The sequence below is a fragment of the Nerophis lumbriciformis genome, linkage group LG23, assembly GCF_033978685.3.
Source record: "Nerophis lumbriciformis linkage group LG23, RoL_Nlum_v2.1, whole genome shotgun sequence".
NCBI classification, from domain to species: Eukaryota; Metazoa; Chordata; class Actinopteri; order Syngnathiformes; family Syngnathidae; genus Nerophis; species Nerophis lumbriciformis.
In genome coordinates this window covers 39,778,939-39,790,856 of record NC_084570.2, presented here as the reverse complement: position 1 = coordinate 39,790,856, position 11,918 = coordinate 39,778,939, and the positions used below count along the sequence as shown (strand labels likewise).

General features: G+C 39.9%; 1 protein-coding gene and 1 long non-coding RNA gene across 5 annotated transcripts in view; both read right to left on the bottom strand.

Moving 5' to 3' along the window:
- Positions 1-3,017: 3,017 nt before the first annotated feature.
- Positions 3,018-5,696, bottom strand: LOC133622693 (uncharacterized). Its single transcript, XR_012051134.1, has 2 exons — positions 4,556-5,696; positions 3,018-4,114 (listed from the first exon to the last, which is right to left on the bottom strand). It is a non-coding gene; the product is annotated as an uncharacterized lncRNA (long non-coding RNA).
- Positions 5,697-8,437: 2,741 nt separating this feature from the next.
- Positions 8,438-11,918, bottom strand: part of mbd6 (methyl-CpG binding domain protein 6) — an 86,445-nt gene continuing 82,964 nt past the window's right edge. For 3 of the 4 annotated variants that reach the window (XM_061985555.2, XM_061985554.2, XM_061985557.2), the window contains exons 11-13: positions 10,602-10,654; positions 10,449-10,521; positions 8,438-9,390 (exon numbers count right to left, since the gene is read on the bottom strand). In XM_061985555.2, coding sequence (XP_061841539.1) covers positions 9,319-9,390; positions 10,449-10,521; positions 10,602-10,654 — 198 coding nt within the window. In that variant the 3' untranslated portion in view covers positions 8,438-9,318. The remainder of the gene's footprint in view (positions 9,391-10,448; positions 10,522-10,601; positions 10,655-11,918) is intronic. The other variant, XM_061985558.2, reaches the window with a different exon arrangement.

Here is an 11,918-nt window from a genome sequence, read left to right as displayed (position 1 = left end):
CTCCAGATGGGGGGGACAGGTCCTGACTGTTGTTTGTGCTTATGCACCAAACAGCAGCTCAGAGTACCCACCCTTGTTGTAGTCCTTAGAGGGAGTAATGGAGAGTGCTCCCTCAGCTGATTCCCTTGTTCTACTGGGGGACTTCCACGCTCAAGCTCAAAGTAAAGCTGCTGCTCCCCATGGAGAGGCGTGATTGGGAGGGACGGCCGCCCGGATCTGAACCAGAGTGGTGTTTTGTTATTGGACTTTTGTGCTGGTCACAGATTGTCCATAACAAACACCATGTTCAAACATAAGCGTGTCCATATGTGCACTTGGCACCAGGACACCCTAGGCCGCAGTTCCATGATCGACTTTGTAGTTGTGTCATCGTGTTTTGGACACTCGGGTGAAGAGAGGGGCAGAGCTTTCTACCCATCACCGTGGTGAGTTGGCTCCGATGGTGGGGGAGGATGCCGGACAGACCTGGCAGGCCCAAACGCATTGTGAGTGTCTGCTGGGAATGTCTAGCAGAGTCTCCTGTCAGACAGAGTTTCAATTCCCGCCTCCAGAAGAACTTTGAACATGTCACGAGGGAGGCGCTGGACATTGAGTCCGAGTGGACCATGTTCCGCAGCCCTATTATCGAGGCGGCTGATTGGAGCTGTTGCTGCAAGGTGGTTGGGGCTTGTCGTGGTAATAATCCTAGAACCCCACTAGCGGTGAGGGATGCCGTCAAGCTGAAGAAAGAGTCCTATTGGGTACTTTTGGCTCATTGGACTCCAGAGGCAGCTGACAGGTACCGACAGGTCAAGCGGTGTGCGGCTTCGGCGGTCGCTGAGGCAAAAACTCAGACAAGGGAGGAATTCGAGGAAGCCATGGAAAACAACTTCTGGAAGGCTTCGAAACGATTCTGCACCACCATCCGCCGTCTCAGGTAGGGGAAGCAGTGCACTGTCAACACCGTGTTAGGGGAGGATGGTGTTCTGCTGACCTCGACTCAGGATGTTAAGGATCGGTGGAGGGAATACTTTGAAGACCTCCTCAATCCCACCAACACGTCTTCCTATGAGGAAGCAGTGCCTGGGGACTCTGTGGTGGACTCTCCTATTTCTGGCGCTGAGGTTGCCGAGGTAGTTAAAAAGCTCCTCGGTGACAAGGCCCCAGGGGTGGATGAGATCCGCCCGGAGTTCCTTAAGGCTCTGGATGTTGTGGGGCTGTCTTGGTTGAAAAGACTCTGTAACATTGCGTGGACATAGGGGCGGTAGCTCTGGATTGGCAGACCAGGGAGGGTGGTGGTTCCTCTCTTTAAGAAGGGCAACCTGAGGGTGTGTTCCAACTATTGTGGGATCACACTCCTCAGCCTTTCCGGTAAGGTCTATTCAGGTGTACTGGAGAGAAGGCTACGACGGATAGACAAACCTCGGATTCAGGAGGAACAGTGTGGTTTTCTTCCTGATGGTGGAACTGTACGATCAGTGTCTGACCCGTTTCCAGTGAGGGTTGGACTCCGCCAAGACTGTCCTTTGTCACCCCTTCTGTTCTTAACTTTTATGGACAGAATTTCTAGGCGCAGTCAGGGTGTTGAGGGGATCCAGTTTGGTGTCTGCAGGGTTAGATCTCTGCTTTTTGCAGATGATGTGGTCCTGATGGCTTCATCTGGCCAGGCTCTTCAGCTCTCACTGGATCGGTTCGCAACACCTTCAAGTCCGAGTCCATGGTTCTCGCCCGTAAAAGGGCGTAGTTCCATCTCCGGGTTGGGGAAGAGATCTTGCCCTATGTGGAGGAGTTCATGTACCTGGGAGTCTTGTTTACAAGTGAGGGAAGAGTGGATGGTGAGATGGACAGGCGGATCGGTGCAGAGTCTTCGGTAATGCGAACGCTGTATCGATCCGTTGTGGTGAAGAAGGAGCTGAGCCGGAAGGCAAAGCTCTCAATTTACCGGTCAATCTACGTTCCCAAACTCACCTATGGTCATGATCTTTGGGTTATGACCTAAAGGACAACATCACAGGTACAAGTGACCCAAATGTTGGGTGGCGGGTAGATAGGGTGAGAAGTTCTGTCATCCGGGAGGAGCTCAAAGTAAAGCTGCTGCTCCACATGGAGAGGAACCAGATGAGGTTGTTCAGGCATCTGAACCTACCACCGGTAGGAGGCCACGGGGAAGACCCAGGACACGTTGGGAAGACTACGTCTCCCAGCTGGCCTGGGAACATCTCAGGATCGCCCGGGAGGAGCTGGAAATTTCAGCTTCTCTGCTTAGGCTGCTTCCCCCGAGAAGATGGATGTATAAATATGAATATTACACAATTGTTTTGGTGCAATACTTCCAACAATACAAATACAATTGTAATTAATTAATTTATAAAATTTTATGTTCAAATGTTTACTTTTACATATTTACTTATGTACAATTTATTTTTATCAATTGATTTAACAAAATAGGCCAGAAGTGGTCATAAAAAATAAATATCTGAAATGACTTGAAATAAATAAAAATGTTTTATTGATTGAATAATAAATACAATATATCTAATTAGCTTTTATTGTCATTTTAAATACAATTATTCAACTAAATATTTAGACTTTTCCCCAGCAATAATTCACTTGTAAAAAGTGAATACAAATGCAAATTAATGTTGGATTAATAAATCACTCCAATGATTTAATAATGTATTTTTTTTAAATCAACATGAAAATAATAATGTGCTTTTTGCAAACAAATAAAGCATATTTGATGTTTAAATGTTGTATTTCTATGAAGATATCTGGAATTATTAAATATCAGCAACTATAATTATTAGTACTTTTTTGATCAAAGATTGCATAATTGATGATTTTATATATACAGTACATTAAATTATTTCATACATACAGTACATTAATGTTTTTCATATATACACTACATCTGCAAAGTATTGACAGCGCTTCACTTTTTCCACATTTTCTGTCCTCAAAATTCTACACACAATTCCCCATAATGACAATATTATTATGGAGTTATTATTAGAGGATTGCAACAACACAGTAGAGTATTTTCTGTAAATAGTTTAATATTAAATAAAAAAAGACTCCATATAAAAAAAGAAAGCTACAGTCCACAATTTAATTGTTTTAAAGAGAGGCATTTAAATCATAAGTGAGGGGGTGAAAGACATCCACTGTACATATGTACACACATCCAAGTCTATAGAAATTGCATAATTTGCTTTTTCCCCCACTTTGATGTTTTTACTTCCTGTTCAACAGTTTTGATGTCCTGTTCAACACACACAGGATGATTATTATTCCAAATACTACTTTTTAGAGCATGAATACACCGAAGACATGGTGGCTCTCCCTCAACCTCACTGCCTGACCCACTCACACTTCAAACAACCCACCCACACTTCAAACAATTGACTCACATTCAAACAACTGACTCACACTTCAAACAACCCAGTCACACTTCAAACAACCCACTCACACTTCAAACAACTGACTCACATTTAAACAACTGACTCACATTTAAACAGAATCACACTTCAAACAACCCACTCACATGTCAAACAACTGACTCACACTTCAAACAACCCACTCACACACCAAACAACCCACTCACACTTCAAATAATGTAATTGACTCACACTTCAAACAACACAACTGACTCACACTTCAAACAACGTAACTGACTCATGCTTCAAACAACATAACTGACTCACACTTCAAACAACATAACTGACTCACACTTCAAACAACGGAACTGACTCACACTTCAAACATAACTGACTCACACTTCAAACAACATAACTGACTTACATTCAAACAACATAACTGACTCACATTCAAACAATATAACTGACTCACACTTCAAACAATGTAACTGACTCACTTCAAACAACATAACTGACTCACATTCAAACAACATAACTGACTCACACTTCAAACAACATAACTGACTCACATTCAAACAACATAACTGACTCACATTCAAACAACATAACTGACTCACACTTCAAACAACATAACTGACTCACATTCAAACAACATAACTGACTCACATTCAAACAACGTAACTGACTCACACGTCAAACAACGTAACTGACTCACACTTCAAACGTAACTGACTCACACTTCAAACAACAAAACTGACCTTCACTTCAAACAACATAACTGACTCATACTTCAAACAACATAACTGACTCACATTCAAACATAACTGACCCACACTTCAAACAACATAACTGACTCACATTCAAACAACATAACTGACTCACATTCAAACATAACTGACTCACACTTCAAACAACATAACTGACTCACACTTCAAAAAACGTAACTGACTCACACTTCAAACAACAAAACTGACTCACACTTCAAACAACGTAACTGACTCACACTTCAAACAATGTAACTGACTCACACTTCAAACAACAAAACTGACTCATACTTCAAACAACATAACTGACTCACACTTCAAACAACATAACTGACTCACACTTCAAACAACATAACTGATTCACACTTCAAACAATGTAACTGACTCACACATCAAACAACATAACTGACTCACACTTCAAACAACAAAACTGACTCACACTTCAAACAACAAAACTGACCTTCACTTCAAACAACATAACTGACTCATACTTCAAACTAAATAACTGACTCACATTCAAACATAACTGACTCACACTTCAAACAACATAACTGACTCACATTCAAACAACATATCTGACTCACATTCAAACATAACTGACTCACACTTCAAACATAACTGACTCACACTTCAAACAACGTAACTGACTCACACTTCAAACAACGTAACTGACTCACACTTCAAACAACGTAACTGACTCACACTTCAAACAACAAAACTGACTCATACTTCAAACAACATAACTGACTCACACTTCAAACAACATATCTGATTCACACTTCAAACAACATATCTGATTCACACTTCAAACATCATAATTGACTCACACGTCGAACTATGAAAGGACGAGTGACAACCATCGTAAATGCTCCAACTACAGGATGTGGCTCACACCAAAACATGGGCATTAACAGCTGGGGCTGTAGGCAACCTTTTTATGTAGTGTTTTTATTGAGCGCCACTAGAGGGCAGTGTTGTGCTCATCAGCTGTTCTGTTGATGACTATTAGGTCACTCCTAATGCTGACTCAGCACTTTCTTCCTTGGCGCCAATAACGCTGACTCAGCGACCCTAGCTAGCTCACCCTAGTTAGTAGATAGTTGTTGTAGGTGTGTAGTCTGTGTCAGATCTACACTGGATAGTACAAACCCCGTTTCCATGAGTTGGGAAATTGTGTTAGATGTAAATATAAACAGAATACAATGATTTGCAAATAATTTTCAACCCATATTCAGTCGAATATGCTACAAAGACAACATATTTGATGTTCAAACTGATAAACTTTTTTTTTTTGCAAATAATCATTAACTTTAGAATTTGATGCCAGCAACACGTGACAAAGAAGTTGGGAAAGGTGGCAATAAATACTGATAAAGTTGAGGAATGCTCATCAAACACTTATTTGGAACATCCCACAGGTGAACAGGCAAATTGGAAACAGGTGGGTGCCATGATTGGGTATAAAAGTAGATTCCATGAAATGCTCAGTCATTCACAAACAAGGATGGGGCGAGGGTCACCACTTTGTCAACAAATGCGTGAGCAAATTGTTGAACAGTTTAAGAAAAACCTTTCTCAATCAACGGTCTACGGTCATCTACGGTCCCTAATATCAAAGGGTTCAGAGAATCTGGAGAAATCACTGCACGTAAGCAGCTAAGCCCGTGACCTTTGATCCCTCAGGCTGTACTGCATCAACAAGCGACATCAGTGTGTAAAGGATATCACCACATGGGCTCAGGAACACTTCAGAAACCCACTGTCAGTAATTACAGTTGGCCGCTACATCTGTATGTGCAAGTTAAAACTCTCCTATGCAAGGCGGAAACCATTTATCAACAACACCCAGAAACGCCGTCGGCTTCGCTGGGCCTGAGTTCATCTAAGATGGACTGATACAAAGTGGAAAAGTGTTCTGTGGTCTGACGAGTCCACATTTCAAATTGTTTTTGGAAACTGTGGACATCGTGTACTCCGGACCAAAGAGGAAAAGCACCATCCGGATTGTTATAGGCGCAAAGTTGAAAAGCCAGAATGTGTGATGGTATGGGGGTGTATTAGTGCCCAAGACATGGGCAACTTACACATCTGTGAAGGCACCATTAATGCTGAAAGGTACATACAGGTTTTGGAGCAACATATGTTGCCATCCAAGCAATGTTACCATGGACGCCCCTGCTTATTTCAGCAAGACAATGACAAGCCACGTGTTACATCAACGTGGCTTCATAGTAAAAGAGTGCGGGTACTAGACTGGCCTGCCTGTAGTCCAGACCTGACTCCCATTCAAAATGTGTGGCGCATAATGAAGCCTAAAATACCACAGTGGAGACCCCCGGACTGTTGAACAACTTAAGCTATACATCAAGCAAGAATGGGAAAGAATTCCACCTGAAAAGCTTAAACAATGTGTCTCCTCAGTTCCCAAATGTTTACTGAGTGTTGTTAAAAGGAAAGGCCATGTAACACAGTGGTGAACATGCCCTTTCCCAACTACTTTGGCACGTGTTGCAGCCATGAAATTCTAAGTTAATTATTTGCAAAAAAAAATTAAGTTTATGAGTTTGAACATCAAATATCTTGTCTTTGTAGTGCATTCAATTGAATATGGGTTGAAAAGGATTTGCAAATCATTGTATTCCGTTTATATTTACATCTAACACAATTTCCCAACTCATATGGAAACGGGGTTTGTAGATAGTTGTTGTGGGTGTGCAGTCTGTGTCAGGTCTACTTTGAAGTGTTGAACATTCTTCTGACTTCCTGATACATATGGAATGACAATATGTTCCTCCTCACACACTGTTATTTGTGGTAAACAGGAGCATCTGGGGTCAGTACAGGTTTTGAGGGCTTCCCTCAAATGTCTACATGTTCTTTGTCTTTGGCCTGCTAGGAAACATCAAGCCAAAGAACATGTAGACATTTGAGGGAAGCCCTCCAAACTTGTGGTGATCACAGATGCTCCTGTGTGAAAAGGGCATCCAGCTCCAGAAAGCAGAGTGGCTGAGGAGATAAAGGTGTTCTACATTCTACTGCAACTTTGCCAGTTAAAAGAAATGTTCATGTTAACAAGCCAGACAGACGGCTTATTTAGTCTGTCTTTATTAGAATAAACAATACAACTCTGATTTTTGATCTGCCTATTGCTTTGCTGCCAAGGTGTACATTACCTACACACATATATGTGTAGGTAATATATGTATATACATACTTATATACACATTTGTGTACATATATACATATACACACGTGTAGGTAATATATGTATATACATACTTATATACATATATGTGTACATATACACACGTGTATATAATATATGTATATACATACTAATATACACGTGTAGATATATACATATACACACATATATGTGTAGGTAATATATGTATATACATACTTATATACACACATATGTACATATATACACACACATATACGTATATATATATATACATATATATATATATACACACATATATATATATACACGTATATAATTATACATACATACATACATATATATATATATATATATATATATATATATATACCGTATTTTTCAGACTAAAAGTCAGTTTTTTTCATAGTTTGGCCAGGGGTGCGACTTATACTCAGGAGTGGCTTATGTGTGAAATTATTAACACATTACCGTAAAATATCAAATACTATTATTTAGCTCATTCACGTAAGAGACTAGACGTATAAGATTTCATGGGATTTAGTGATTAGGAGTGACATATTGTTTGGTAAACGTATAGCATGTTCTATATGTTATAGTTGTAGAATGACTCTTACCATAATATGTTACGTTAACATACCAGGCACGTTCTCAGTTGGTTATTTATGCGTCATATAACGTACACTTATTCAGCCTGTTGTTCACTATTCTTTATTTATTTTAAATTGCCTTTCAAATATCAATTCTTGGTGTTGGGTTTTATCAAATACATTTCCCCCCAAAATGCGACTTTTACTCCAGTGTGACGTATATATGTTTTTTTCCTTCATTATGCATTTTCGGCCAGTGCGACTTATACTCCGGAGCGACTTATACTCCGAAAAATACGGTATGTATATATATATATATATATATATATATATGTATATGTATACACCACTGTTCCTACCACTTTTTTATTAACTGTAAAATTCTGTCGACAGAGCTGCCAGTTTTTGACCGGAAAATCTGCGATGGTAGTTTTTACAGTTTATTAGTGTAACTAGAAACACCTTTTTTTGGCAGCTCAATTTAAAAAACCCAGTATTACAACACATTACAGTAACATGTTGTAAAAAAAAAAACAACAACAGTCCAATTCTGGCAGTTTTTACCGTCACTGGTAGTGTTTTTCCATCCAAGGTAATATTTGACATTTGTATGTTACCCTGTCATGTGACACCCCTGGCCTATGACAACACTGTTGTGGAATACACTCCTTCACAAACAATTTCCCTTCAACTTTCTCATGCACACCACATCATTAAGCTCGCTGCTTTTTATTACAATCCTGGATCCATGGAAAATGTTCAATTTCTAGGCCATGTCCGCACCTACTCCTTGCAGTTGGTTTGATTTCTATTTATTTACCAAATAACCCAACAGCTCAAACACAGTGTTACTGTTCAAACTGTGTGCAATGTTACAGTGGACAAAAATAGGAAATATACTTTAAAAAAAACCAAAAAAAAAACGCTGCCTTGTTTTTATTGAATACTTGGGCCTACCATGCTACTGTATTTTAATGTTGCTCATTACGACGCTGCTTGGAGAGCCAGGTTTTTTCTGAGGTGCTACTTGGTGGAAGAAGGACTGTATTAGAGCATTTATGGTAACTGCTTGTAAGTGCACCTAGAGCAGGGCTAGACAATGAGGGGCTCTGCAACAGCACCGTTATTCAAAGACACACACACATACACACACGCACGTACACACACGTACACACACACACACGCGCGCGCACACACACGCACGAACACACACGCACGCACACACACACATGCGCACACGCCCATCATTCAACAAACATCCACCTTCTTGTTGGACTACACCTCTTTCCCGAGGCTTTCTTGCCCACCGGTTGCCGTGGTAACGGATGACAGAATTCATTAGTGCAGCTGGGTTTGAGGGTGAAAAAAAAAAAAAAGGTTTAGAGAGGGCGTTGACCAAAGTGATGCTGCAGCTCTTCCACCAATCACTGCCTCTGAGACCTGGCCCCTCGTCTCCGCCTTCCACGCACCGACGTGTCGCCTTTTAACAGCACCGTCTGGAACACAAGATGACATCATCTTTATTTCACACCTGGATCACAAAGATCTTTTTCATTGACTTTGTTGAAAAGTCTTCCAAAGTATTTGACATCAGTCAGAAACTATTTGAATAACAGCTTCTGCTGCCAAGATGTAATTGTACTTTCTTTTATATATGATCATGATTAATAACTATTTTACTTTGTAAAAACAACAGTTTTATACCCTCACAACATGTCAAATGTTATAAATATGATCATAATTAATAACTATTTGACTTTGTAAAAACTACAACAGTTTAAATGGCGTGTTATTGTTCGTGCTATGGCGTCATCTTTTGGACCAGATCGCTCACTGCAGGTGCTGCAGTGTCCTTCCATTTAGTCCTTTCAACTGCAAGTACTCCTGCCGTTCCCTTTTCTAGTCGTCCATAGCGTTGCTCCACGTATGGATTTATCATTCATCACTCCAAGCAACTTTTGTACGTTTTACAATATAACTAAGTTCTTACTTACTAAAGTGTTCCATGTGTGATGTGTGTAGGAGTGTTTTCATGCATATTTGTATGTGCTATCATAATATTATCATAATTAGCATTAGCTAATATGCTAACACGTTTACGTTTACGTGTCTGTGTTAGTAGTATTAACTTACAATGGCATTCTTTGTGTATTGTTTCACTTTCACTAATTACTCAGTAAATTCACCAAAACGTCACCGTAGAGTTATTGAGTTTGTTTAGCTGATTGGGGAGTTAGTCAGGAGTGGACCACTCCTCTTATTGAGTCTGTTTAGCTGATTGGAGAGTAACGATGGAAGCATCTGACAGAGGCTTCACTCCAATCGTTTCAGTCTACTGTCAAATAAAAGGTGCTGAGAGCAGTGCACAGAGTGAACCTTCTTGTAAAGCCAGAGACTAAGTCAAGAAATAGAATTGACTGGTGTGAAATATGTTAATGCCTCTGGACATTGATGACTTTTTATTGAAAGCCTGTTTGACAAGTCTACTTGGGTGCACTTTAGAGTAGTCAGTGTACAGCTTGGATGGCAACATACAACAAAACAAGGAGCATACCGTGGCCTTGGTTTCCTCTAGTGCTGTGGTAGCATCCATGTCTCTGAAGTCCTCCAACACATTCTGCAGCCTGCTGACAAACATGTCAGTGTGTGTGTGTGTGTGTGTGTGTGTGTGTGTGTCTGTGAGAATATTGCACATACACATCCTTACGTTTGTTTCCTTTTCCTGCCTCGTCGCGCTCCAGACACAGCTCCTGATTGTTCCTGACAAGACATCATGAACATCAATGTCTTCCATGCATTGTACACTGTAACATCGTACACTGTAACATTATACACTGTAACATTGTACACTGTAACATCGTACACTGTAACATCGTACACTGTAACATTGTACACTGTAACATCATACACTGTAACATCGTACACTGCAACATCGTACACTGTAACAATGTACTGTAACTATGTACACTGTAACAATGTACACTAACATCGTACACTGTAACATTATACAGTGTAACAATATATACTGTAGCAATGTACAATGTAACACTGTACAATGTAACATTATACACTGTAAAAATATACACGGTAACATTGTACACTGTAACAATATACACTGTAACATTGTACACTGTAACATAACATTGTACAATGTAACAATATACACTGCAACATTGTACACTGTAACATTGTACACTGTAACAATATACACTGTAACATTGTACACTGTAACATAACATTGTACAATGTAACAATATAGACTGTAACAATATACACTGTAACATTGTACACTGTAACAATATACACTGTAACATTGTTGTCCTACTTCATCAACACACTTGGAGGTGTACAAATGGCTAATGCTAATCAGTAACATGTACACGGCACACGCAATGTAAATGAGCATTTAGCTAGCACATTTTAGAAAGTGGAGTCTTACTTTTGAGTGCTTCCTACCAGGCATGCTTGTTTGGTGGAAGTCTGACATGTTGCTGTTTGCTTCCATGTGACTTGGTACGTGACTTGGTACGTATGAAAGACTTGAATTGGGTAGCCATCCCTAGGATGTTGAAATGTTACTTGCATGACTTGTGTGTCCATTATTTCCATGGGCTGAAACATAATATGGCTAGACCTCACCTGGCTGCACACAGATTGTAAGGACTGTGATTGGTAGGCTTCTTTACGTGACTTTCTTTGTGTACTCTCCAGGTTCCATGTCAACATTAATGCACCTTTGACTTTGTTGTGTCCCTCTTTTCTCAGCCCAAAGCCAGGCATACATACCCATCTAAAATAGTCATCATAAACAATATATACCCATCTAAAATAGTCATCATCAGATACAATATATACCCATTTAAAATAGTCATCAGATACATTACATACCCATCTAAAATAGTCATCATAAACAATATACATCCATCTAAAATAGTCATCAGATACAATATATAATCCAAAAAAAATAGTCATCAGATACAACATATACTTATCTAAAATAGTCATCAGATACAACATACACCCA